Below are 26,620 nucleotides of genomic sequence, written 5' to 3' on the forward strand. Positions count from 1 at the left end.
CAATCAGGGACAGCTAATTACTTCTCAACAGAAAATTCCCCCAGGCACTAATAAGCCACACCAAAAAACTGCCAGACCACGAAATTCTAATGAACGTGACCAGTTGAAATATTCACACCTAGCTCCAACAGACAAGAGTTCTTTGTCCCACACTGGACAAATGTCCCACCCTGGACATTCCACAGATATATAAACCCAATTTTCCTAGTTCCAACAGACCTCTGAGGATGCTTGCCATAGATGCAGGCGAAACGTCAGGAGAGAATGCCTCTATAACATGGCCATATAGCCCAAAAAACCTACAACAACCCAGTGATTCCAACCATGAAAGCCTTCAACAATACGTTAAAATAACTCTGTTAGCCTAAAGTTGCCATGGCCATGGAGGACCAATATTGTGTCTGAAGCAGCTCATTTCAGAGCAGGTTGCTGCAGAAACTGTGGATGATAGATTTACAGATTGGGTTTTCTCTCTATAACTGGGGCTTGCCAGCAGAGCTCTTCTCGCTCTTGGGAAAGACACCTTTTCACCATCCTAATCCCTATCAGACATGAGCATTAGGCTAGTATCATGCTTCATAGTTACTAGGTTCATTTCATATGGCAAAAGAGAAGAATCATCACAATATGTACTGAAAGAAAGAGGAATGGGGAAAGGGGTTTTTGGATAGCGTTTATATTTCCAAGGAATCAAGAAAAATCTGATAGATACTTGTATTTACTAGAGGACATTTCCTATCTGCCTCTGTCCTTTTATCAATTTATCTCTCATACATACACACATTTAAAATAGAATTTATATTAATTTTCTTTTTAAAGATCTCTGACTTGAATAAAGCCTGTCTCAAACAATACAAATAAATCCACATTTTTCCATGCAGTTATTAGACTTATAAAACAATAAGAAACTAAATGTAGAGCTATGTTGTTTATTTGCTTATATCTTTGTATATTGGATCCTAGGGTTTTCCAGGCGATATTGGTGCTCCTGGCCTGAATGGTCCTGAAGGCCCTAAGGTAGGAATGTGTACATTTTTATTGTAAATGTTTTCATGATAAAGAATACATACTTTTCAGGAAAAATGCAACTTTATATTGAAATAACTCCCTGTGTAGTTCTAAGATCTTGGTAGAGAGATCAGTTGGTGCAGAATCCTGTAGGTTAACCCAGACAACCTTGCTGATGTTTGCATGTAGCTGAATATTACTCAGACTGCATCTATACTGCCAGAAAATGCAGTGTAGAAAAACACATTAGCCTGGGCATCTAATGCGTTTTAACCTGGGGTGAACACTTTAATCCATCTTGAACCCAGGTTAAAACAATATTGGGAAATGTGAGACTCTTCTAGGAGGATTCATACCTTTCCCTTTTGGGAGCTGTGGAGACTGTTATTTCAGATCCCGATACAAAGTCTAAATTCACATCCCCAGAGTCATCCTGCACTTCCCGGGCTCAGGCAGCCAAGGATGGCAGTGCCTCCCTAGCCTCCTGTACTCTGCTTCCCACGCCCAACATTCACAGAAGGCCTTCTTACCATTGCTGGAGGCTGTTCTCTTCCTGGATTACCCTCCCTGAAGATACAATAGACCTTTGGAGAAGGGATGGAGTGTCCTACTCCAAAGCTCCATCATATCATCACTGAGAGTGATCCAGGAAGAGGACAGCTTCCACAAACTGCTTTCTGTGCATTTTGGGTAGGGGAACAGGAGGCTCGGGAGGCTGTGCCCATGCCCAGCCATGCGAACCCAAGCATCAGCATGCCTGGGTATGGTCACTTCTCTGCTAATGAGGCAGGGTATTATCCCATATGTAAGTAAGTAAGTGAAACTTGAGTTCTATCTTGCCCTATCTCCCCATGGGGACTCAGGGTGGTTCACAACATAAAAGGCAAACATTAAATTCTATAAAATAAAACAATAGACTAAAAAAAAATTCAAAGTAAACAAAACAGAGCATTCGACAATAAAGCAAATCACATGAAAACAATAATAATAAATTACACAATGTTAATAAAACAAAGTTAAAAGCTAGTTCCATTCCAGAACTGGCCCAACTGTTCAGACAGCCCAAAATTTAGGATAGTCGAAATTCTGAGCCAGAATTCAGACTATCCCCTGACTCAGTGGTTCTCAACCTGTAGGTCCCCAGGTGTTTTGGCCTACAACTCCCAGAAATCCCAGCCAGTTTACCAGCTGTTAGGATTTTTGGGAGAAGGCCAAAACATCTGCGGACCTACAGGCTGAGAACCACTGCCCTGACTGGTTAATGTGGGGCAAAGCCGCATTAAGGTGGTCTTGCCTCATATTACTCCAGATCAGCTCTGTGCAGTGTTTGTCCACCACAGAGCTGATCCAGCCCCACACCAACCTAAGTGGTCAATGTAGGTGTGCTCTACAAGGTTGCAAAGGAGGGAGGATAATAGGCAGTGAAAACCAGAATGCCAGAAGTGTAGCCAGGCATCTCAATGTATGATGTCAACCACCACCTGCCGAAATTGTGTGAGGCCAGTAATTCTCAGATTGGCTCCAGTTTCCCTCTGTCAAAAGAAAGGGAGTATGATAATGGTGGCCTCTGCTCTGAGCTGTATGTGGACCACAAATGGTCTCTCAAAACAAATTGGGGGCACTTGGCTTATGCCTTGCCATCACATTTTTAGGGATTTAACATGCCACTGTTTGTAGTGCTTCTTTGTGACATTCTCTCAATCACAATAGCTAAAGAAAAGCAATATTTCTAATACCAACTGTTGCATGAGACACACATGTTGAATATTGTGCCAGTGTTTCAGGCTTTATGTGGGTGAAAATATTTCTGATCAGGCGTATGTTCACATTTTCCCTTCCTTAATATTCAGTATAGTACCCCAAACCACACTGGGCTAGTTGGTTGTTATTCACCCACATCCCTTTGCCAAAAGGCTGATTAGTTAGCTGGAAACTTCAGATTTGTTTGATACAAGAATAACTTGTATAAAGAGACTTTATGGTCTCTATAGCTTTTTTGGCTCTCATAAATGGAGAGCTTAGACAGCCGTCTCTAATCAAAGAAAATTGGTGGCTTACTTTTGAGATGAGTGTTACCCAAATGGAAAAGCTTTTACACAGTTCATAATACAGAGAGCGCAGGCCTACATGAAACTGGAAATGTTCAGCTTTTGCGTTCCCAGCTGTCTTGTGTTGACTGCGGTTTTGAGGAGTTTCCTCTATTTTATTTATGGAAGACAGCTTCACTAAGTTCTTCTTTTCCTCATTCTTCTGTTTTAAGCTTCCAAAGAAGTTAAAGGTACACTAGCTGCCAAGAAAGCTGGACAGATCATTTATGTAAATACTTATTTAAGATGTTGACCCTTGTGAATGAAACATCTATTTTCATACTGGTTGCAAATTGTCAATTAGCTAAATTTTCTCTTTCCCCACCCCCAAATCCTCATAATAATCAACAGATGCAATTCTCCAGCCAATCTTAATTGTATCATTATGAACCTTGACTTAAAACATAGAGTTCAGCTTTTGAACAACTTTTTACAAAGTGCTAACATTGGGCTGTTTATGATCAGCACTCTCATATAATTAAGTGTATTTATATTTCGTGTGTTTTATAAGAATTTATTTGGGAATCAAATCTGTACTTGCTTCTATGTTTTTCTTTGAGGTGTACTTGTGAGTAGTATCTCTGACCGCTCTGTCACAAGAGCAACCAAAGATGTGAAGCAGACTGTGCTACACAAACTGTTTTCATCATCTTTAGAGTTGTATTCTTAGTTGATTAGCCAGTAGATTAATTGATTTAAAATATTTAATGGATAAAAAATACATTTTGATTATTTTTAAAATATGTGGGCCTTTATTAATAGTTTGAGTAGGAAATACCATGTTAGAAGAAGAATTCATTTTTATGTGTGCCAAACTAAATTTAACATTAATTACATTCCAATCATTTAGTTTGGTCTTAGATTGGTGGTGGGGAACAAGTGATTCTCATTATAGAATCATATCTTTGAAAAAGGCCACAAGGGCCATCCAATTCAACCTCCTGCCATGCAGGAAATCATCACTGACAATTCCTGTTTTTCTGGAGCATTCATCAGTCAGGCGGATGGAAACTGGAGTGAACTAGAATCTAGAGCCACAGTGCCACTGCCTTGGATTAGGGTGGCTGCAGTGCTTGATCTAAAACCATGATCTAAAACCACAGAAAGCATTCTTACCCATTTTAGAGTTACATATAATTACCATACAGCCCTGACCTCAAAATATAGTTGGAGAAAGGATCTGAGCCATCTATGGCCTTGTAGACAAAAGGAGCTCTAGATATTATGAAAGAAATCATGGCCAGAAATCAACTTCAACATGACAATGAGAAAATGAAATACTCTCATATCCATTGGACAATTACAACACCAGACCTATCCACCATCTGCTGTACACCAACAGATCCAGACAACCAATAGGGATCTGAACCAATTTTTTTCTTGTTAGAAGGAAAGAGGACCCACCTTCTCAAAGACACTTCTGCCACAACTATTTTCCAGGATAGACACAGAGATCCCCATGGTCAAATAAAAATGGCAAGATCCCCAAGGAGCATTAGCTCTGGCCACATGTTGCCACCCACTGTTCATCCCCTCAGGGAGCCAGGAACCAATTACATTATTCCTGAGCCATTCTCTGTCTGAGCATATGAATCCCATAATGATCCCTGTCCCATGTGATCAAATCTAGGGACTATTCTGAAAGCCTAACTGCTATAAAGCATGACTAACCATGCCGTGGGAGTGACCATGGCTTGAGTCAAAGGTACTTTGGATACTTTGAGTGGGGTGCAAAGCCTTCTGCTTGCCAGCCACATTCATAACATGTCTGTTAACAAAGAGATTCTGAGGGTGAGAGTGGAGGCTTACAAGTGCTGAGATTGTTATAACACTGCAGAGACCCTCTTCTGACATCTCATATGTCTCAGTAGACATTTCTGATGCATGGGATTGTCTCATTAATGGATAAATCAACCCAAACTATTATGTTGATATAAGATGAACTGTTACGTCAAACTAAGAATTGCTTCCATATGTCGAAGACCTTGGTTAATATTGAAAGCCTTCCCTGTTGGCTATGATAAGTTTCCTTCATGTAGAAAAAGGAAATAGTATTTTCATCATAGCTCTCAGATTGTGGAAAGAAGCTTGGTTGACTCTACTGTTTCCACTTTGGAAAAAAAACCTCATAGCTTCACTCGATATTTTATAGCTGATTTTCCTGCTGTGCTCATTCTGGTGTTTTTATTATTTTTACATTATTTCATTATGCATTACCTTCCATTTTATAGTTTAAAAAAATTTAAACCATTGTTAACCACATCTTCAGTAAACCACATTTCTGCCTAAAAATATTTCATTTTAGTGTTTGCAAAAGTAAAATACCATTTGCATACAGAAAAGTACCCCACCTACAAAGTACTTATATGGTGTTTCTATCCATGTTTCACTATTACGGTTTCATTGCCTGTCAGTTTTATTATGTAAATGCTGGTGTGATAAACTGTATTGTTTCTATTATAGCGTACCCTTTGGCTTCTGTATGTTGTCCTACCATTCATCAGGATAAAGGACAGCTTTGAAATTCATAAAATGATGGAATGAATGAATTATATACAAACTCATGACTTTTCATTACATTACTTGGAATATTTTTTTGGACTATAGCACTCAGAATCACCCAGCCAGCACAGATTCTGAGAGTTTTCATCCAAAAAAGTAATTATTCTAAGCTCCTCTAATGATTAAAAAGGGCAAACCAATAGCAGTGACTCATGCATAACAGTTCTGTAATCTCTAATCCAAAAAATGACCCATTGAGGCTTGCTCCCAGACAAATCTTTGCATGTTGTAGCTGCAGAGTCAGAATGTGCAATCACCTCTCAGGGTAGGTAATCCTACAAATTTTCATTCGTGTATGTATGACTGAACAACCTGCCATCCAACCACCTGCCATCCAGAATCATTCACTCCTCCCCACCCCAAGTAGAGGTGGAATGAAAGTGGGCAAACTCAAATAAAAGTATTGTGTAGATAAAACAGCAGACCTCCTCATCTGGATGGATTTTTTGGCACAAGGTACCTTTGAATTTATTTATACCACAGGCTACAAGACTTTCAGTGTACTCACTGTTTCGGGGTGAACCATTTACATATAGAGCAGTGGAAGTAGCTTAGTTTTTTTTCTGTTTTACATTTTGGAGTGTTTTGTTTTGATTTATTTTTACTTCTTGAATGAAATAAATCACTATTAAGAAGCGTACTAATCTTGTAAGAAAAAGTAAGTCAGAAAGTTGCATAGCTATGTGAAGCACAGATGCCTGGTTGTAAAGGTTCTGGATTCCCTCTTGGCATATTTGATAAATCTTCAGACATTTGTTTTCTTTTTCTTTTTTAGGTAAAATCTTAGAGTGAGCATGGAAACTTCAGTTAATTATATCAATAGCAGCTGGATTTTTTTAAAAAAAATATGAAACAATGTCTGAAAGACTGTCATAGAAAAGAAATCTCCTGACAGTCTGCGTTATATTAATTAATAGCTAAGTTCATTGCCATGTATTCTGGAAAAACATGAACAGTCATTTATAATATCCAGGTTTAAGACCTAGGCTCCTAAATGAGATTTTTGGCTCATTCCAACAATTTCACATCCAGTATACTGTATACCATTTCTGATCTTTTTCTGTCTCCGTTCAGAAATAATGTTTAAAGACATAGAAGCTAGAAATATAAGTTGCAAGTAGTTTTACCTTGTGTTGTCGAAGGCTTTCATGGCCGGAATCCCTGGGTTGCTGTGAGTTTTCTGGGCTGTATGGCCATGTTTTATTTGGACTGTGACTCTGGAGTTCAGAGTTTGAACCTTCACTCAGCCATGAAACTCACTAGTTGACTTTAGGCAAATCACATTCTCTCAGTCTCAGAGGAAGGCCTTTCCTCTGTCTATGTACTGTCTATCTTTGTTAATTGTATATCGGCAGTGAATGTTTCCCATATATGTAGTCTGTAATCCAATCTGAGTCCCCTCGGGGAGATAGAGCAGAATATAAATAAAGTATATTATTATTTCTTATAATTTAAAGTATGTTTTTCAAAAACACTGATGTTGTGTAGCCGTTGGACAATTTTCAGGGGTGTGCAATTGTTACCGTCCATCTATTGATGGACTGCAATGCCTTGTAGCTCTAGTTGATACAGCCAATGATGTAATATACTGATGGTTACAACCCAAAAGCATCTGTACACATAGTGATGGCTTCATAGTTATAGTACTACATGTGTAGGGGGAACAGGTCAAAACCTTAAACCATCTCTGTGGTGCACTAATTTTATTCCAATTCGGATAGCGTGAACATACACTGACCTAAGTTATGTATTACCAGGGCTAATCTGTATTCCTATGGCTAACTTCCAAAATTTTCATATGCATTCTGAAAAAATTAAAAGATTTGATTGCAGCAGGGATGGTGATAGTGAACATGCTTACTGTTCTTCGGCGGCTGCTTTTGTGTTCAAAATCACACAGGCACCTGTTGCTTTTCTACCTGAAAAGGGAAATCATGGATTAGTTCAAACAAGCCATACTAAAATCCTTAGATATAATGAACATGGATTTATTAACGCAGAGGATGTCGCAAATTAAAATTAAATCAGGGGAAACAAATTGGGATAAATTAATAAAATATATTGAAAAAGAAACCAGGAAATAAATATTGTAAGAATGAAATAATATGATTAAGTAAAATTGAAAACAAGTAAGACCAGCGTCCCTTTCATGGGAAGACAGATTCGTAAACTTGTCAAAAGGAAATTAAAGAGGGGGAAAAGAAAAAAAAGGGGATGAATTCTGATCTGGAATCCTGGAAGTGTTTCTATCCGTAAGAGACCAAATCTATGGTCACTTGCAGACTTTCCCCTACCCCCTCTACCCTCCCACCTTCCCCTTCTCTGTCTCTTTTCCTTTTCACTTACTGTCCTATCATATATATTGTTCCCCCACTTTCCATGTTAACAATGCTTATATATATATATATATATATATATATATATATATATATATATATATTAATATATGGAAAAACAATGATTCTAGACTTTCCTATCACGCTCTACTCTAAGAGCACATATTCTAAATAAAAAGATTACAAAAAAAAAAAAAACCAAGCCATTCTGTTCAGTGTCATCATCAGAAAACAGTTGGCATCCCTCTTCCTCCAGCATCAGCTAACAAGTGGCTTTTTATTATATGGTAGTACTGCATAAATAGGGTGCATGTGCAGATATTTGTATACAAATATCCACAATCTTCTAGTTCAAGTGTCCTGAGGGAAATCAGAGGGAACTTTAGGAGAATAAAAAGAAGTGACTTCCTTCCATACTAATGTTCTTGTCTTTTAATCTAAATGTTTTTTGTGTGTGCTATTTAGGGACTTCTAGGTGAAAGAGGGCCTCCAGGACCACCAGGGCCCAAAGGAGTTGAGGTAAGACATGAACATTGTTCTCCCAAGAGCACACATGTTTCTTTCTTCTGCTACTGCTTGCTTATTTTTGTTTGGTTTGCAAATATTTCGACTGTCTGTTCTGGCAGGTGCTGAGTACAAATTGTCTCACAGCACTGTGTTAATTTATTTCAGTGGCGGCCACACAATGTTTAGATGAACTGAATCTGGCAACTTGCACAAAACAAAAGAATTAAGTTTTATATTTATATGATTGCATATATGGAATGGAAGCATGTAAATTGTTGAATGACTCCTATTTTCAAAGTAAATAGTTATCTAATGAGATAAAGAAGGAGAGGGAACATGGAATGTTATCTGCAGAGGACTGAGACAATATGTATTCACTAAGTGTTGAGACTCAGCATTTTCCATTAAAAAGACTATTATTTGCATCTCAATTGCTGTTTAAGACAATCTGTGTTCTGTGGGTCGTGACACCAAGGGTGCATCTACACTGTAGAATTAATGCAGCCTGACACAATTTAACTGCCATGGCTCAATGCTATGGGTTCATGGTTTTTGTAGTTTTACAAAGTCTTTAGCTTTCTCTACCAAAGACTGCTGGTGCCTCACTAAACAATAAATCCCAGGATTCCATATCATTAAATCATGACAGTTCAAGTGGTATCAAACTGCATTCATTCTGCTGTCTAGATGCATTCCATGAACCTAATTAATTAATTCTTGCAAATTTTGATGATGGATTAGAACAGGGGTCCTCAAACTTTTTGAACAGAGGGCCAGGTCACAGTCCCTCAAACTGTTGGAGGGCCGGATTGTAATTTGAAAAAAAACCATGAATGAATTCCTATGCACACTGCACATATCTTATTTGTAGTGCAAAAATAAACAAACACCTTAAAATCAATACAATAATTAAAATGAAGAACAATTTTAACAAATACAAACTTATTATTATTTAATGGGAAGCCAAGCCTGCTTTTTGCCTGATGAGATAGGATTGTTGCTGCTGCTGCTGCTGCTGTTGTTGTGTGCTTTCAAGTTGTTTTAGACTTAGGTTGACCCTGAGCGAGGGCCGGGTAAATGACCTTGGAGGGCCGTATCCGGCCCTTGGGCCTTAGTTTGAGGACCCCTGGATTAGAACATCGCTATTTAGTACTGCAACTATCCACTAAGTGCATTTTTCAGTTCTCTGAAGTTTATCAACATCCAGGTAAACCCTAACCCTGCACTTAAACACAATTGGCGCACCTTACTGGGATCTGCACGCATTATTCGCCGATACATCACACAGTCCTAGACACTTGGGAAGTGTCCAACATGTGATCCAATTCAACAGCCAGCAGAGTGTCTGCTGTGGACTCAACTTGTTGTGTTTCAAATAATAATCTTTATTTATACTCCGCCCTCATCTCCCCAAAGGAGACTTGTGGCAGCTTACATGAGGCCAAGTTCAGTAGTGCATTACAACAGAATAAAACCAAAACACAGAATAAACATAGCCATAAAATAAATAAAACATAAGAATACAATAAAACAGTGCAAAAATTCAGTGATAAATAAATCATTATGAGCAGGCCACAAGTACAAGATAAAATGATAAAAACTCAGGATGAGATAGAAATAAAACAGTTATATTTGTGAGGGAGAAACTCATTGGAAAAGGAGTAGTGGAGACAGGCCTTCAAACAGGCAGGGGGAAGTACAGTATGGGGACAGATATTTGGGGAGAAAGAACAAAAGGAGATGTAAGGTCACATATTTTTCTGAGTTGTTATTGATACTTTCTCTTAGAAAGAATGATTATGAACCTGATTTTATTTTAGGGAGAAGAAGGACCTGTTGGACCTATTGGAGGAAGTGGACCAAGGGTAAGTGTGGAAAATTCGTATTGTAGAGCTGTTGAGACAGAGCTTATGGAAATAAATTCATCCACTGTAATTCAATGTCAGGCATGGAAATATTCAGCACAGGAACTGAAATAATATTTTTGTCACAGATGTGTGTAACTTTTGAAAATGAATACAGTGCAACATCCACAAAGGGTGTTCTGTTGTGGGTATTTTCAGGACTTGACAATTGGATCTTGCTTTTAATTTTTGATTGTATTAGAATGTCTCTATATGGTATAGTAATCCTACCAGACATCAAAATCTTAACTTCAGATATTGATTCAGTAATGACATGAGGTCTTTTTACTAGCCCCCATCCACACTGCTAAATAAAATCCATATTGTCTACTTTGAACTGGATTATATGGTAGCATAGACTCATATAATCCAGTTCAAAGCAGATAATCTGGTTTATTTTCTTTGATAATCTGGATTGCATGGCAGTGTAGATCCAGCCCCAGTGAAGACAAGCTTTCTACTTCCAACAGAGATGTACAAGTTGTCTTTTAAAAACTGAAGTGAGGCGTAATCATTCATTAGTTGCCATCATCTGGCATCAAATAGTGACTTTGGATGTAAAGATTCCATCAGATTGGGAATTGTATATTCCAAAAACCACTGTAATTTACACCTAAGTAAATAGATTTTATATTCAGGCACATTGTTTGCTTGTGCTTTTTTCTGCAAAGACCAAGAATATATTATATGAAAATCTGAGGCAAGGAACTGTGTTTCCAGTATAAGCTCTTTAGCTCCTCATACTGACAATTGACCATGTCCAAATCCACTGTCCATTGATTGAATCTTTTCCTAAATCTCAAAAGAACATTTCATTTTCTTGTCCACTAAGAAAACTCCTGTATACTCTTTTGTGGACATGTCATGCTGATGGAGAACATAAACATGTACCTTAACTGTCCAAAGTACTAATAATAATTGTGCACTATGGTAACATATTTCTCATATACTGTTCCTTGTCTCTTTGAACCGCTGTCTTTAGTTTTAAGTGTAATCATAAAAGAAAACCCAGGCAAATTGCTCTACCACTGCTGGTCAGAAAGCTTTGTATTCATCCTGCATTTAAAATTTAAGGGAATATCAATCTGCTTAGTTTGTTTTACTTTATTTATTTTGGACCAGAAGTATTCTTGTATGTAAAGCAGCATTGCAACTAATTTCACCCAAAATGTTTTGCTTCACAAAAATTGTGCAGTTATCTTAATTGATTCAAATGAGTGTAGATTGTATTGTTGAATGCTTTCATGGCTGGAACCACTGGGTTGCAGTGAGCTTTCTGGGTTGTATGGCCATGTTCCAGAAGCATTCTCTCCTGACATTTCATCTGCATCAATGGCAGACATCCTCAGAGGTTGTGAGGTCTGTTGGAAACTAGGCAAGTGAGGTTTATATATCTGTGACATTCCCAGGGTGGGAGAAAAAACTCTTGTCTGCTTGGGGCAAGTGTGAATGTTGCAATTGGTCACCTTGATTAACATTTAATGGCCATGCAGTTTGTTGGAAGGTGTTAGCTGACCCTGATTTATTCTTGTCTGGAATTCCTCTGTTTTTTAGCATTGATCTTTATTTAGTGTTTTGATTTTAGAGTTTTTTTTAATACTGGTAGCCAAATTTTGTTCATTTTCATGGTTTCCTCCTTTCTGTTGAAATTGTCCACATGCTTGTGGATTTCAATGACTTCTCTGTGTAGTCTGAGTGGTCCAGCATTTCTATGTTCTCAAAAAAAATTGCTGTGTCCAGGTTGGTTCATCACGTGCTCTGCTATGGCTGACTTCTCTGGTTGAAGTAGTCTGCATTGCTTTTCATGTTCCTTGATTCGTGTTTGGGCCTTGCTGCGTTTGGTGGTCCCTATGTAGACTCTGCTATGGTTGAATTCTCTAGAAGAATTAGTGTAGATTGAGTGTAGATTGTTTGGAATATATAAAGCGTGATTACCTGTACAAAATAAACTGCATGATACATACTATAAATATTTGGACATTTTCCCCCTAGTATGTCTGTTCCACTCTTTTGCATTGCTTTTCTTCACTTGAGGTTCCCAGACTGGAGTCCCTAAATGTAATTGGACTAAAACTTCCAGGGAAGGGAGAAACTTTGGCCTGAGAAATGTCTTGAAGAAATTAGATATTCTAATTAGTTTAAAGTGTTCAGATGAATGGAGCTTAAAATCTTCACCAAATTCCAGAATCCTTTGTTCTGTAATACAGGCAGAAGCATGAATTGTCTGCCAAGTTTATATGTGTCTAATACACCATATTCTCTGTTAGTTTAAGCTTCTTTGGCTAATATAAATAAAATGCTCTCTATATGTTCACCATTGTAGTGTAGATAATCAACAGTGGGAATGTTTAGCTTAGCACTGTTTTTATTATGTCACTACAACTTGGGTAAGTCTGCTGAGGTTTGCTCAATTGTTATTAATGTTTGACTTGCTACTAATTATTTAATATTAAGATATAAGTATAATGAAGAAGAAAAGAACAATACATTAGTATGGTCCTGTTTTAACAGAAGAACTGAGAGGAAGAAAGGAAAAAGCTTTTTTTTTAATGTTGGTTCTAGGTGGAAACAAAATAATCTTATTTCTGCCTCTAGAGCTGTGGTTCTCAACCTTCCTAATGCTGCAACCCCTTAATACAGTTCCTCATGTTGTGGTGACCCCGCAACCTTAAAATTATTTTTTTGCTACTTCAGAACTGTAATTTTGCTATTATTATGAATAGTAATTTAAATATCTGATATACAGGATGTATTTTCATTTGGCACAAATACCTGATACGCCCAAATGTGAATACTGGTGGGGTTGGGGGGATTGATTTTGGAATGTAGCTGTCATTATAGAGCAGACAATTGTGAACTAAATTTACCTAGGCTCTGAATTGATTGAACATAATTTCCCATGTCCTCAGTACTCCTGTGCATAGCACTGGTTGGCTGGAGCCTTATTTCACTAAACTGTTCTCTGCATTCTTCAGAACAGCTAGTCACTTGTTTTTTAAAAGCAAATATTCACTATTTTTTAAAGCAGACAATCTGCTTGACACTTGACTAAACAAGCAAAACAGCTGAACTAACATTCAGTTCATTGCGACACATGTCTATTCTTTTCACTTGTGAAGCCAGGAAAGCACAGTTCATTGTAAGCTCCCTTTTTATATCATTCCTGCCTTCAGCAACATGAGCCAATAAGCAAAAGCTTCAGAAGTGCTTCTGTGCATATAGCCCCACTGTGAATTACTTAATATGCAAGTGTGTTCTTGTATTAAGAACATGGGCTTCAAAAGAAGTCCTCCATTAAGGCATCTGGTGATCAGCACTATACTACTTCTTAACATGGGATCTCTGTTTTTGTTGGACTAATTGGGGCCATAATTGTAAAGCTAGAGGGCTGAAATGCTGGGTAAGAGAACTGAGCCAAAGAAAACGAAACAAAGGGTGTTAAGGGAAAGTTATTCAGTGCTTCAGGGCATATTATCTCATGGCTTAATTCCACACAAGTCAGCACTTTCCTTTGTTTTCATGGTATGCTTCTTCATTCTGATCTGAAACACATTTTCCCAGAATCTTGTCCTATTGTATTCAGTGGAAGTTTATTACAAATAAATATGCTTGGAATCATGGATGGCCGTAAAAGAGATATTTCATTGTTTCTGAACTTTTATGAGTGGTTGTGGCTTTTGCTGGCTGAACAATGTCTTCTTGGTAGCAGCAGGTTTCCACAATAGTCTCAGTGTATGAGAAATGGAAATAAGTGCTTTTTTCAATAGAGCTCCATAATAAAAAAAAAATTACATGCAGTTGTTTTGTAATTTCCTCCAAGTTATATTAATGACATTATTGTTAGAAGGCTGCCCTTAGAAGGAGAGAGACAACTTCATCCTTGGGCCCATTTCCCCCATCAGAATCACACATCTCATTCTCTTCCACCAGACTTGGGGAATAGAAATATGACTGGAGTGGAAAGATTTGAACATCTCTCCACATTGTTCCTCCAGTCCTTAACTTTGAGGGGAAGACAGGGGGGAAAAAGAGTTGGAGGACATTTACTCACATCTACATATAAATAAAGTTTGATACTCAGCTGTTGTGATGTATTATAGCTTATTTTAGGGAATGAACAATACCCCTATTAAAGCAGCTCCACTGGCTGCTGATAAATTCCTGGTCCCAATTCAAGGTGCAGGTTATGACTTACAAAGCCCTAAAGGGTTTGAGCCCTGCTTATCTTTGGGATTGCATCTCCCCCTATGAACCGGCACGGGCTCTAAGGTCTACCGGGAAGATACTCCTCTGACTTCCACCACTGTCACAAGCAAGGTTGGTGGCGATGAGGGAGAGGGCCTTCTCTGTGGTGACCCCCCCCTCATTGGAACACCCTCCCCAGGGAGATTAGGCAGCCCCCCACACTGTCATAGGAATTTGAAAACCTGGATGTTTCAGCAAGTTTTCGAGAATGATTAATCCCTAGGTCCACTCTCTAGATAGCCAGATAGTACTTTGTCCTGCATTTCATCCACTTTCCTAGCCCTATGATATACTATTTGCACTATCCCTTGCCAAGCCTTTTATAGTTGTCCACATTCATTTTGTAATCCTGACCATTGGTTTGTTGTCAAGACCCAGAAGCTTTAAACAACGCCAGACACAGATTAAAGGTTCAAACACAGCTTTATTGCAAACAAAAGGACCTACAAAGCACTTAACAGCAGTGCTAAGGTCTGCTGGAGCAATTTGGCACCAAAAACAAGTCAATAGGAGAAACAAAAATACAATCTGGAATATAGCGCTGCCTAATAATCCGGATTAAACAAAAGATGAAGCAAACTGCTTAAAAATCAAAATAGGACAAAAGCACAGTCTTTGAAGCTGGAAAAACATAGTTTCAAAACTAAAAGTTGTCAAAGTCACAAAGATATTAACAAACAAAGTCCAGAAGTCCAAAAGCGAAGTCAAACTGGTCCGTAGTCAATCCCATTGAGAAGCAAAGCTGGAACGCTGGAGTCACCGAGGAAACAGGAGCACAGGAACACACGAAGCTATAGCCCAGGACCCAAGGTGGAAAGTTGGCAGCTACAAATAATTATGTCCCATGAAGACACTTTGCCTTCTGCGACTTGCAGTTCAAACTGAACCCACTTTTATCTCAAAGTTCTTCCTCGGAGCTTGATGAGCTCCCCACCCTCTCGTCATCACTCCCAGCTGCTCCCAAACCTGCAGCTGAATGCCCATCCTTCCACCTCTGCCAACGATTATCAGGGTTCAGATCCTGCCAAGAGTCCCCTGGCTGCCAATCCCCAGTGAACCCCTCAAATTCCTCACTAGAGGTGGGCTGGTTACAGATATCCCTTATGTTTTGCACCCGGGTCCAATTTAACTCCTCATCATCTTCCATATCACTCCCAGTCCCAGAACTCCCTTCAAACCCATAGAAATCTTCATCCTCTGTTGGTGCATAAAGTATTTCCCGAATACATTTCCTTTGTAATTCCCCTTCAGACTCTGGCTCTCGAGCAGCCCTCTTTACACCTCTGCTTACTTCCCCATCCCCCATCTCACAATCGGAGAAACCTGGAAACGTGTCGGTATCGCTTGGAGCCATAATGATTTCTCTAATGTGCTGACGCTACTGTTCTCCCTCTGACTCCAAAGTAGACCCGTTCTCCCTGCTACTAGGAGTAGCAACTCGAGCAACACGCTGAACTACAACATTTGTAGAACCTTTACTGATGGAGTTATAAGGAAATGGGAGATATATATGTGTTTGTGTGTGTGTGTGTTTAACAGTATTTTGGTATTTTATTATGCTTTTAGTTGTTGTTATTTTGTTTGTTAAGTTAAATTAGGTTGTGTTATATTGTTGAATGTGTTTATTTTGATGTAATTGTCTGTATGGTTTTCCAGCAATTGAATGTTTGCCTTATATGTTGGAAACCGCCCTGAGTCCCTTCAAGGAGATAGGGCAGCATACAAAGATTATTATTATTATTATTATTATTATTATTATTATTATTATATTAGTTCAGGTATGTTGCAATTCTGGTTAGCAGTGATATTATGACAGGAAAGATTCAAAAACCATTAAAAAGTGGAAGTGTTTATTTGTTTGGATACAGGGAAAACCTGGTCGGAAGGGTTATGCCGGTGAACCAGGACCTGAAGGCCTAAAGGTAAGACCCAGGTTTCCATGTTTTTTTTTCTTTGTTAATATAACATCTGAAATGATAATTTGGATCTGTGCTCTGTAGAACAGGGATCCTCAAACTTTTAAAACCAAGGCCAGTTCATGGTCCCTCAAACTGTTTTGGAGCTGGACTTTAATTTGAAAAAAATGAGCAAATTCCTATGCACACTGCACCTATCTTATGTATATGAAAACAACCACAAAAGAACAATACTATATTTAAAATGAAGAACAGTTTTAACCAACATAAACTTGCCAATATTCCAATGAGAAGTGTGGGTCTGCCTTTGACTGATAAGATAGTCAAGTTAATTAGGATTGTTTTTGTTGTTAGTGCCTTCAAAGTCTAACATTTAGGGCAGGGGCCGAGTAAATGACTTTGGAGGGCTGCATCTGGCCTATGGGTCTTAGTTGGGAGACCCCTTCTGTAGAATATACTTAGTTCAGAGTTGGAGATGGATGAATAATAAAAATGGGTGAATAATAAAAATGCAGTGATAATGTATATGGGACAGAGCCGGTGTGGTAGTTTGAATGTGGGATTCTGGGGAATCAGGATCCAAACCCCTCTCTCAAATGTGAAAACCCACTGGGTGACATTGGCGAAGTCGTAATCTGCCAGCTGCAGAGGAAGGCAATGACAAACCTGCTCTGAACAAATCTTGCCAAGAAAATCCTCGCACTACCTTAGTATCACCATAGGTCCAGGATGACTTGAAGGCACATAGTAACAACAAATGTGGGGACACATCACTTCAAGAAATTACAAGGAGGTGATTTACTGTTAATGAATGTGCACCTATCTCCCAAAAGCCTTACTGTTTAACATACAACACCATACTATGATAATATTTAAATACTGGAGGAGTCCACAATTTTCTGACCCATTTCTGGGGGGAAATGCTTTGCATATTTTTTGGCTGCACAAGGTGTAATTTAGAAATATTATGAAGTGGGATGTTATACTCAACATGAATACTTCTCATGTGTACAGTACTACTTTATCTGGAAAAGATATGACAGATGCATTACTGTGTTGAATAGTACAATGTTCCACTCAGGATGGAAGGGAGATAATAATTCCCAAGCAAGCAACATCATGGATTTTTCTTCATCTTTTTGTTAAATACATTGCTATATGTAAACATGACTTCTCCTTGGAGATAAAACTAAGCACAAAAAAACCCCCCATGCAATAGGTGCATTATGCTTTCAAAAATAGTCATAGTGTGCTCTCAAATAATTCTGCAAAATAAAAAGTGTTTTTTAAGTTTGCAGAATGATAAACTTGCATAACGTGTAGCAATTGGGGAACCAAATACTGTAATTAAGCTATTAACTGCTGCAATGAGCAATGAGGGGTGTAGGGTTTAGTGTAGCTCCCCCCCCCCCCCCCCCGGAATCAGTTTTACTTTTCAGTGTGCTGAATTGCCATATTCCTTTTTCAATTTACAGGGAGAAGTGGGAGATCAAGGAATTCTTGGAAAAACTGGTGAAACAGTAAGAATGGGTTACTATCTATAATACAAGGTCATTTAATGTATTTATAAGGCATGATTCTGGGGCTTCAGTGTAGAAGGGCTCCTTCTACACTGCCATATACAATCCAGATTATTTACTTTGAACTGGATTATATGGCAGTGTATGCCACTGCTACTATAATTTTAAAGATCCCTTATATGGAATAGGTTTTAATATTTATATTGGAAAGTACTTATTATACTTATTGTGTTGTACTTTTAAAGTTTGTATATTATGTGATGTCATGACCTATAGCTGGTACAATAAATCATTCATTCATATGGCAGTGTAGAGTCATGTAATCCAGTTCAGAGCAGATAATGTGGATTATCCACATTGATAATCTGGATTATAGGGCAGTGTAGAAGGGGCCTGGTACATTGTGTAATTAGGGTGACTCTAGGTGTTAGTATCAAAATGGAACCTACACCCTACCCCATCTAGACACAAAATAGCAGCTGTATGTAGTACATTTATATTTGTCCTCTATTATTAAGGCTCCATTATTGATATTTTTATGATGTGCATTTGTGGTACAGAATGTGATGGTGTCATTATGTTAAATTGCAGAGATAAATAGTATTGGGGGGGGGGGGAGAATAACACAAGAATGTGGTTTTCTTTGGCAGATCCAAAAGCAAAGCCATGATATCTGAATTCAAACATTAGATCAAGTGTTCAGTGTAACCAGCATTTTTGAATATACGTATTTCTTCAATTCTTCGGTTCTAAAATGCACTCCCCCCCCCCCATATAAACATCTCTAAAACAGGGTCCATCTTAGAATTGCAGGTGCTTTTTTATATGAATAAAGTTTTTTTTCCTGTTGGTGTTCCTGATATTAGTGTATGTCTCACAATCAGTGGCATCTTAGAATTGAAGACATGTGGGAATACATTCCATCGGAATGAGTCAAAAGCAGATGTGGTAATTCACCATTTCAACAACATGCATTATCAACCAGTGCAACCATTACATACCTTTTAAACATTTTTAAAACTCCATATTTAACAAATCAGAAATGGTTTCTGGTGTTTTTTTTATTTATTTATTTTTGCAGGGGGTGGGGATGAGTGATAGGAAGCTTGGCAGAAGATTGGCATTCACATCTCCAAAGCCTGTCCACATTAAATCAAAATGTGGACTATCAAATCATAAAATGTTTGTTTGACTTTTTATTTGAGTAAGGTACTACCTAATTATATGACGGTTTGTATATAGGTGGTTCATTGTGCATTTGAGATGCTCTTGGCTTTTTGTTAGCAAATCCAAGGACACTTGGTTTGTTATCTGTTCACAAAGAATGAAATCCATATATCCTAATATCTTTTCAAGAACTTAGCCATGCCAGAAAGTAGACAGTAAATCATTTGTTAAAATGTACTTCAAAAACAAACAAAAAATGAGTGGACTTTGGAGCAAATAAGAGACAGTCTTTCCAAGGAGTGGAGAATTTTGCAATTCTTAGCATTGAATGATCTTTCATCATTGAATCTTCAAACTGCATATATATATATATCAGAATATATTTAAAAGCCCCTGCAGTTTTTATTTTACAAAAATGAATTCTTTCCACTGACTTAAGTACTGTACTTAACATAAAACATAACCAATGATAATATTTCTAGTAGATAACATATATTGGATACTATTTATTGTAGTTGTCCAACAGATGGGGTATTTTTACCTTGAGCCTTATCTCAGTAAGAATCCAGCTTGTTGTGTCACTGTCTGATATCAAAGAGCCAATTGTCTTGTCCCTATCCTTAAAGATGAATTGTGTCAGGGGAAGGAAAGGAAAAGCTTGGATGCTGAACCAACTAACCCTGTGCAGCATCCAGAAGTCACCAGAAGAGTCACTCAGTGACTCTTCTGGCCACACTTATCTTGTATGTGCTGACAAGTGAATACTCTGCCAGTTGTGACATTCTAATAAGTCCAGCCAAACCAACATAGAATGGCAAAAACTTATGTTCAGCATTTCAGGGTTAGTCTTGGCACAAAAATTGAAGTCCAGGTCATTCTCATTAAGCTAGTTAATCAAGACATCCGTTGGAGAGGAGATTAAGTTTAACAAAAGCTGACTGCTGTTTCTCTCTCTCTCTCTCTCTCTCTCTCTGTGTGTGTGTGTGTGTGAGAGAGAGAGAGAGGCCACAGTAGTGGCACTTGAAATATGGAGGGAGGGTTCCTTCCATAACACGCCAGAAGTTCTCTAACACACCAGAAATTTACCTTGCTAAATATTATAGACATATATGATTTTTTTCTCCCAAATTCTTTTAGGGTGTTTTTTTTTTAGAGGGGAGCTCAAATTATTGAATGTTAAACCTTATTTTTTTATTCTTGAACTTCCTGGACATCTCTTCTATCTATCTATCTATCTATCTATCTATCTATCTATCTATCTATCTATCTATCTATCTATCTATAGCTTTGGATAGCATAGGGAAGGCTTAACACCCCTGTCTTTTTTGTTTTGTTTTGTTTTGTTTTTTGCTGTCTATGCCCTTGTTCACTTCACTTGCTGTCCCTCTGATATTTGGATTTTGAAAAAATTGACTTGTTGTGGAAACAAGGATTGGTGAGAAAGCTTCAGTGGAGACACCTTTTCCCCATGATAACTCCTCCAGGAGTGAATTTCTCTTCTTGGGAATAGATTTCTCTAACTTCCTGTTGTATCACTCCCATTCTTAACTATGAGTTATTTGCAAGTCAGATCTTTGTAACTCGGGGACTGCCTGTATTAACATAAGAGACTGGAAAACATGGTTAGCTAATTAGGATGAAATTTTGAGTCCATAAAGATATGCAATTAAGCATTTCAAATGTTATGTCTTATAAGAATTTAAAACAAATGTTGAAGAATGTCAACTCTACATAATTAATTTTTTTAGGGGGAAAATCCCCAATAATTGGTAAGGTAAAGATAATGGTTTTTCCTTGGCATTAAGTCTAGTCGAGTCCGACTCTGGGGGCGGGGTAGTGCTCATTTCCATTTCTAAGCCAAAGAGCCGGCATTGTCCGTAGATGGCTCTAAGGTCATGTGGCCGCCCTGACTGCATGGAGTGTCGTTACCTTCCTGCTGGAGCATTACCTATTGATCTACTCAAATTTGCATGTTTTTGAACTGCTAGGTTAGCAGAAGCTGGGGCTAACAGTAGGAGCTCACCCTGCTCCCCAGGTTCAAACCGCTGGCCATTTGGACAGCAAGTTCAGCAGTTCAGCGGTTTAATCTGCTGTGCCACCAGGGGTTCCCAATAATTGATACACATGTGCAAGATGTTTCAAAATTTTATGGTTGGGGGTCACCACAATATGAGGAACTGAATTAAGGGGTCGCGGCATGAGGAAGGTTGAGAACCACTGCATTACATCATCAGAACAATAACAGACATTTATCCAAGTGCTCCAGGTAAAGGTATAAACATTGTTTCTTTGATTTTACAAATCAGTAATTTAATGTAGAGACTTCTCAAGCTAAATGGCAGGGGTCCCTTTGAAATTGTCATTATAGCATTCTGCATAGAAATAATTATCTGGAAGGGAGACATTTATGTGGATTCATTGGCATCTTGTAATAGGAGACCCCCTCGATGGACTGTCACCTTGTCGTGGTGAGGGGGCTTGCGCGCTCCGATGAACCTGTAGGCACAACAACTGGAGTCGTGCACTCCCAGGAGTGGCCGCGGGGGAGGTTCCAGACCAAGCACAGTCCGAAGACCCAAAGACCTCAACGGCAGAGCAGGCGGAGGATAACATGGCACATGTTACAACGGCTGCGAAGGCGGAAGAAGGCTGCAACAGACTGAGAAGTCACGGTCATTGTGTTAAACTACATCACCAGTGGAACCTCACTCTGTGAAGTCTGTGTGTTGATCAGTTGTGCACTGACCTCCACACATTAAAAAAACCCACGCACAGGCGTCTTCCAAAGAAAATAAAAACAAACCAACCAAAGCCCCATGGCGATCAGCGAGTGGCGACGGGGGCAGGACTGTGAAATCTGGAAGCCCCTAGTCACAGACTGGCACATGGGCGGTGGGTACGGACTCAGTCGTTCTACCTCAAGGTCCGAGGCAGTTGAGTAGTTCGGCAGCTGTATCCGCGACTGAGCAGCCCTTTTTAGGACCCACTCTGCACACCCCACACGGGGAGGGGGCTAGAAAAGGTGCCCTAAACATAGTCTGCCTCACTTATCCCTGACTGGACTGCCGCGTCCAGTGGGGTCACCACCCTGCGGCCAAAAAAGAAAAATGAACTTCGGTACGTGGAACGTACGGACTCTGATGGACAACAGCGGCAGTGAACGCCCCGAACGCAGAACTGCCATCATTGCAAGGGAGCTGGGACGCTTTAACATCGACATAGCAGCCCTTCAGGAGACCCGGAGAGCAGGAGAGGGACAGCTGAAGGAAGAAAAAGGAGGCTACACCTTCTTCTGGAAGGGACTGCCCGAAAAAGACCAAAGAATGCACGGAGTTGGCTTTGCCATCAGGAATGATCTGGTGAAACATCTGTCCGAAGCACCCACTGGCATCAACGAACGACTCTCAACCCTCCGAATCGATCTTGCCAAAAACCAACGGGCAACCATCATAAGTGCCTATGCACCAACACTAGATGCTGACGAAGACATCAAGGAGAAATTCTACTGTCAGCTGGACACCGTCTTATCGGGGATACCTAAGGAGGACAAAATCATCCTCCTGGGGGACTTCAATGCAAGAGTCGGGCGAGACTTCGACCTGTGGCCAGGGACCATCGGAAAAGACGGGGTTGGAAACAGCAACTCAAATGGTATCCTGCTTCTCACCAAATGTGCGGAGCACAACCTTGTCATCACCAACACGCTCTTCTGCCAGAAAAACAAGTTTAAGACATCATGGAAGCACCCCCGGTCAAAGCATTGGCACCTCTTAGACTATGTAATCACACGCGCCAGAGACCGCCGTGACGTGCTCCTCACAAGAGCCATGACAGGTGCTGACGACTGCTGGACTGACCACAGGCTAATTCGATCCTCGATGGCTATCAAGATCGCTCCCAAGCGCAGACTCCAAGGAAGGAAGACAAGGCGCAAAATGAACACCCAAGCCCTTCAGGAGCCCTCCAGACGAGCCCATCTCCAAACAGCACTCAAGAACCATCTACCCACAGTACACCCCGAAAATGTTGAGGAACATTGGAACAAACTGAAGACCTCCATCATCCAATCCTGCGAAGAAACTATTGGATACCAAGCCAAGAAACATCAAGACTGGTTTGATGAAAATGACATCGAGATGCAACAGCTAATTGACAAGAAAAGGAAAGCCTTCCAAGCATGGCAGAGAGACATCAACTGTGCTGCTAAGAAAAAGATCTATGCCAGTGCAAAAGCTGAGGTCCAAAGAAGGACAAGAGAGCTCAAGAACATCTGGTGGACAAAGAAGACCGAAGAAATCCAACACCTGGCAGATACCCATAATGCTCAGGGATTTTTCAAAGCCACAAAGGTCATCTACGGACAGGCCCGTAGCCAGGATTTCGTTTCGGGGGGGGGGGGGGCTAAAAAAATTTCAGGGAGGGATTCGGGGGGGGGGCTGAGTTTCGGGGGGGCTGAGTCTGAATGAAAGAGGGTCTAGCCTAGCAAACCTTTTGTATCATTACCCGAATACCCCCATGCATATGGGATATATTGAGTATGGTGATCAGATCATGATATGAATAAACATAACAGTTTAAATAATGCACCAGTAAGGCCTTTTCGCGAACCACCATGAGAATTTCGGGGGGGGCTGAAGCCCCCCGAGCCCCCCCCCCCCCCCGGCTACATGCCTGTCTACGGACCAAGAAACCATGGCATACAGCCTCTACGCTCATCAGATGGAACCAAACTCCTAAAGGACCAAAACTCAATTGCACTACGTTGGAAAGAACACTACCAAAGCCTCCTGAACCGCAGCTCCAATGTGGCCAAAGAGGTCCTCTCACAAATCCCACAACAACAAACCAGGGATGAGCTTGCAGCACTGCCCAGTTTGGAAGAAGTCAGCAATGCCATCAGCCAACAGAAGAATAACAAAGCCAGTGGACCAGATGGGATCCCTGCTGAAATCTTTAAAGAGGGAGGACCTGAGCTGACACACCAACTCCACCAGCTCATAGAAAAAGTGTGGGTGACCGAGAAAATCCCAGCAGACGTCAAGGATGCCACCATCATCACCCTCTTCAAAAAAGGGGAAAGAATAGACTGCGGAAACTATCGAGGTATCTCCCTTCTAACCTCTGCTGGGAAAATCCTCGCAAGAATCCTTGCAAACCACCTTCTGCCCCTCTCAGAAAACACCCTCCCAGAATCCCAGAATGGCTTCCGCCCCTCCAGAGGAACCATGGACATGATCTTCACTGCACGACAGCTCCAAGAAAAATGCAGGGAACAAAACCAACCTCTGTACATGGCATTCATCGACCTTGCAAAGGCATTCGACACAGTGAATCGCAGCGCTCTCTGGACCATCCTCCAAAAAATCGGGTGCCCAAGCAAATTTGTGAACATCCTGCGGCTCCTCCACGATGACATGATGGCAACAGTCCTGGACAGCAGTGGCTCCCAAAGTGACCCATTTAAAGTGGAATCCGGTGTCAAACAGGGATGTGTTATTGCCCCAACTCTATTCTCCATCTTCATCGCTATGATACTTCACCTTGTTGATGGGAAGCTTCCCACCGGAGTGGAAATAATCTATCGGACAGATGGCAAGCTATTCAACCTCAGCAGACTGAAAGCCAAAACCAAGGTTACAACAACATCTGTTATAGAACTCCAGTATGCTGATGACAATGTCGTCTGTGCGCATTCAGAAGAAGATCTACAAGCCACTCTAAACACCTTCGCAGAAGCATACGAGAAGCTCGGCCTGTCATTGAACATTGAAAAAACCAAGGTGCTTTTCCAGCAGACACCAGCCATCCCCTCTCCAATGCCAGTGATACAGCTTAATGGTGTAACATTAGAAAATGTTGATCATTTCCGCTATCTTGGCAGCCACCTCTCCACCAAAGTCAACATCGACGCCGAAATACAACACCGCCTGAGCTCTGCAAGTGCAGCATTTTCCAGAATGAAGCAGAGAGTGTTTGAGGACCGGGACATCCGTAGGGAGACCAAGGTGCTTGTCTATAAAGCTATTGTCCTCCCAACCCTGCTCTATGCCTGTGAGACGTAGACTGTCTACAGACGTCACATGCAGCTCCTGGAACGTTTCCATCAGCGCTGCCTCCGGAAAATCCTGCAAATCTCCTGGGAAGACAAGCGGACAAACGTCAGTGTGGTGGAAGAAGCAAAGACCACCAGCATTGAAGCGATGGTCCTCCAACATCAACTCCGCTGGGCCGGCCACGTTGTCCGGATGTCTGACCACCGTCTCCCAAAGCAGCTGCTCTACTCCGAACTCAAGAACGGAAAACGGAATGTTGGTGGACAGGAAAAGAGATTTAAAGATGGGCTCAAAGCCAACCTTAAAAACTCTGGCATAGACACTGAGAACTGGGAAGCCCTGGCCCTTGAGCGCTCCAGCTGGAGGACAGCTGTGACCAGCAGTGCTGCAGAATTTGAGGAGGCACGAGTGGAGGGTGAAAGAGTGAAACGTGCCAGGAGGAAGGCGCGTCAAGCCAACCCCGACCGGGACCACCTTCCACCTGGAAACCAATGCCCTCACTGCGGAAGAAGATGCAGAGCAAGAATATTTATTTATTTATTTTATTTGGGGTTCTTGTACCCCGCCCTTCTCACCCCGAAGGGGACCCAGGGCGGCTTACAGCTGCAAGGCACACTTAGACGCCTGCTACACAAACAATCATCACAAAAAATATAACAGTACAAATTCCCACAATTCAACATTATCCAATAAAATCAGTAAAATGATAAAATCAGTAAAAACAATACAAACCTGGATCTTCCTCCTACCCATCAGTGTACAATTAACTCAAAGATCTGTTTTGGTTCCATTTCGACAATCCTGCCGATCTTACACATCTGATTGTCTTATTTGGTTGTCATTGTCTAATTGCCTGGTTGCCCAAAGGCCTGGTTCCACAGCCATGTCTTCACCCTCCTCCTGAAGGAGAGGAGGGTTGGTGCTGTTCTGATTTCCCCCGGGAGTGAATTCCACAGGTGGGGGGCCACCACTGAGAAGGCTCTGCTTCTCGTCCCCACCAGCCTCACTTGTGAGAGTGGTGGGGTCGAGAGCAGGGCCTCCCCAGATGATCTCAAACTCCGAGGTGGGACGTAGAGGGAGATACGTTCGGACAGATACACTGGACCAGAACCGTATAGGGTTTTGTAGGTTAAGACCAGCACGTTGAATTGTGCTCGGAATTGAACCGGCAGCCAGTGGAGCTGGCACAACAGGGGGGTGGTATGCTTCCTGTATGTCGCTCCGGTGAGCAATCTGGCTGCCGCACGCTGGACTAGTTGGAGTTTCCGAACAGTCTTCAAGGGCAACCCCACGTAGAGCGCGTTGCAGTAGTCTA

General features: G+C 40.6%; 1 protein-coding gene across 3 annotated transcripts in view; it reads left to right on the top strand.

Moving 5' to 3' along the window:
* Nucleotides 1-26,620, top strand: part of COL24A1 (collagen type XXIV alpha 1 chain) — a 215,046-nt gene that overhangs the window by 96,208 nt on the left and 92,218 nt on the right. For all 3 annotated transcript variants that reach the window (XM_060773864.2, XM_060773865.2, XM_060773866.2), the window contains exons 20-24: nucleotides 964-1,017; nucleotides 8,459-8,512; nucleotides 10,321-10,365; nucleotides 16,518-16,571; nucleotides 18,041-18,085. In XM_060773864.2, the coding sequence (XP_060629847.2) occupies nucleotides 964-1,017; nucleotides 8,459-8,512; nucleotides 10,321-10,365; nucleotides 16,518-16,571; nucleotides 18,041-18,085 (252 nt within the window). The remainder of the gene's footprint in view (nucleotides 1-963; nucleotides 1,018-8,458; nucleotides 8,513-10,320; nucleotides 10,366-16,517; nucleotides 16,572-18,040; nucleotides 18,086-26,620) is intronic.

This window comes from Anolis sagrei, chromosome 4, assembly GCF_037176765.1.
Source record: "Anolis sagrei isolate rAnoSag1 chromosome 4, rAnoSag1.mat, whole genome shotgun sequence".
Lineage (NCBI taxonomy): Eukaryota > Metazoa > Chordata > Lepidosauria > Squamata > Dactyloidae > Anolis > Anolis sagrei.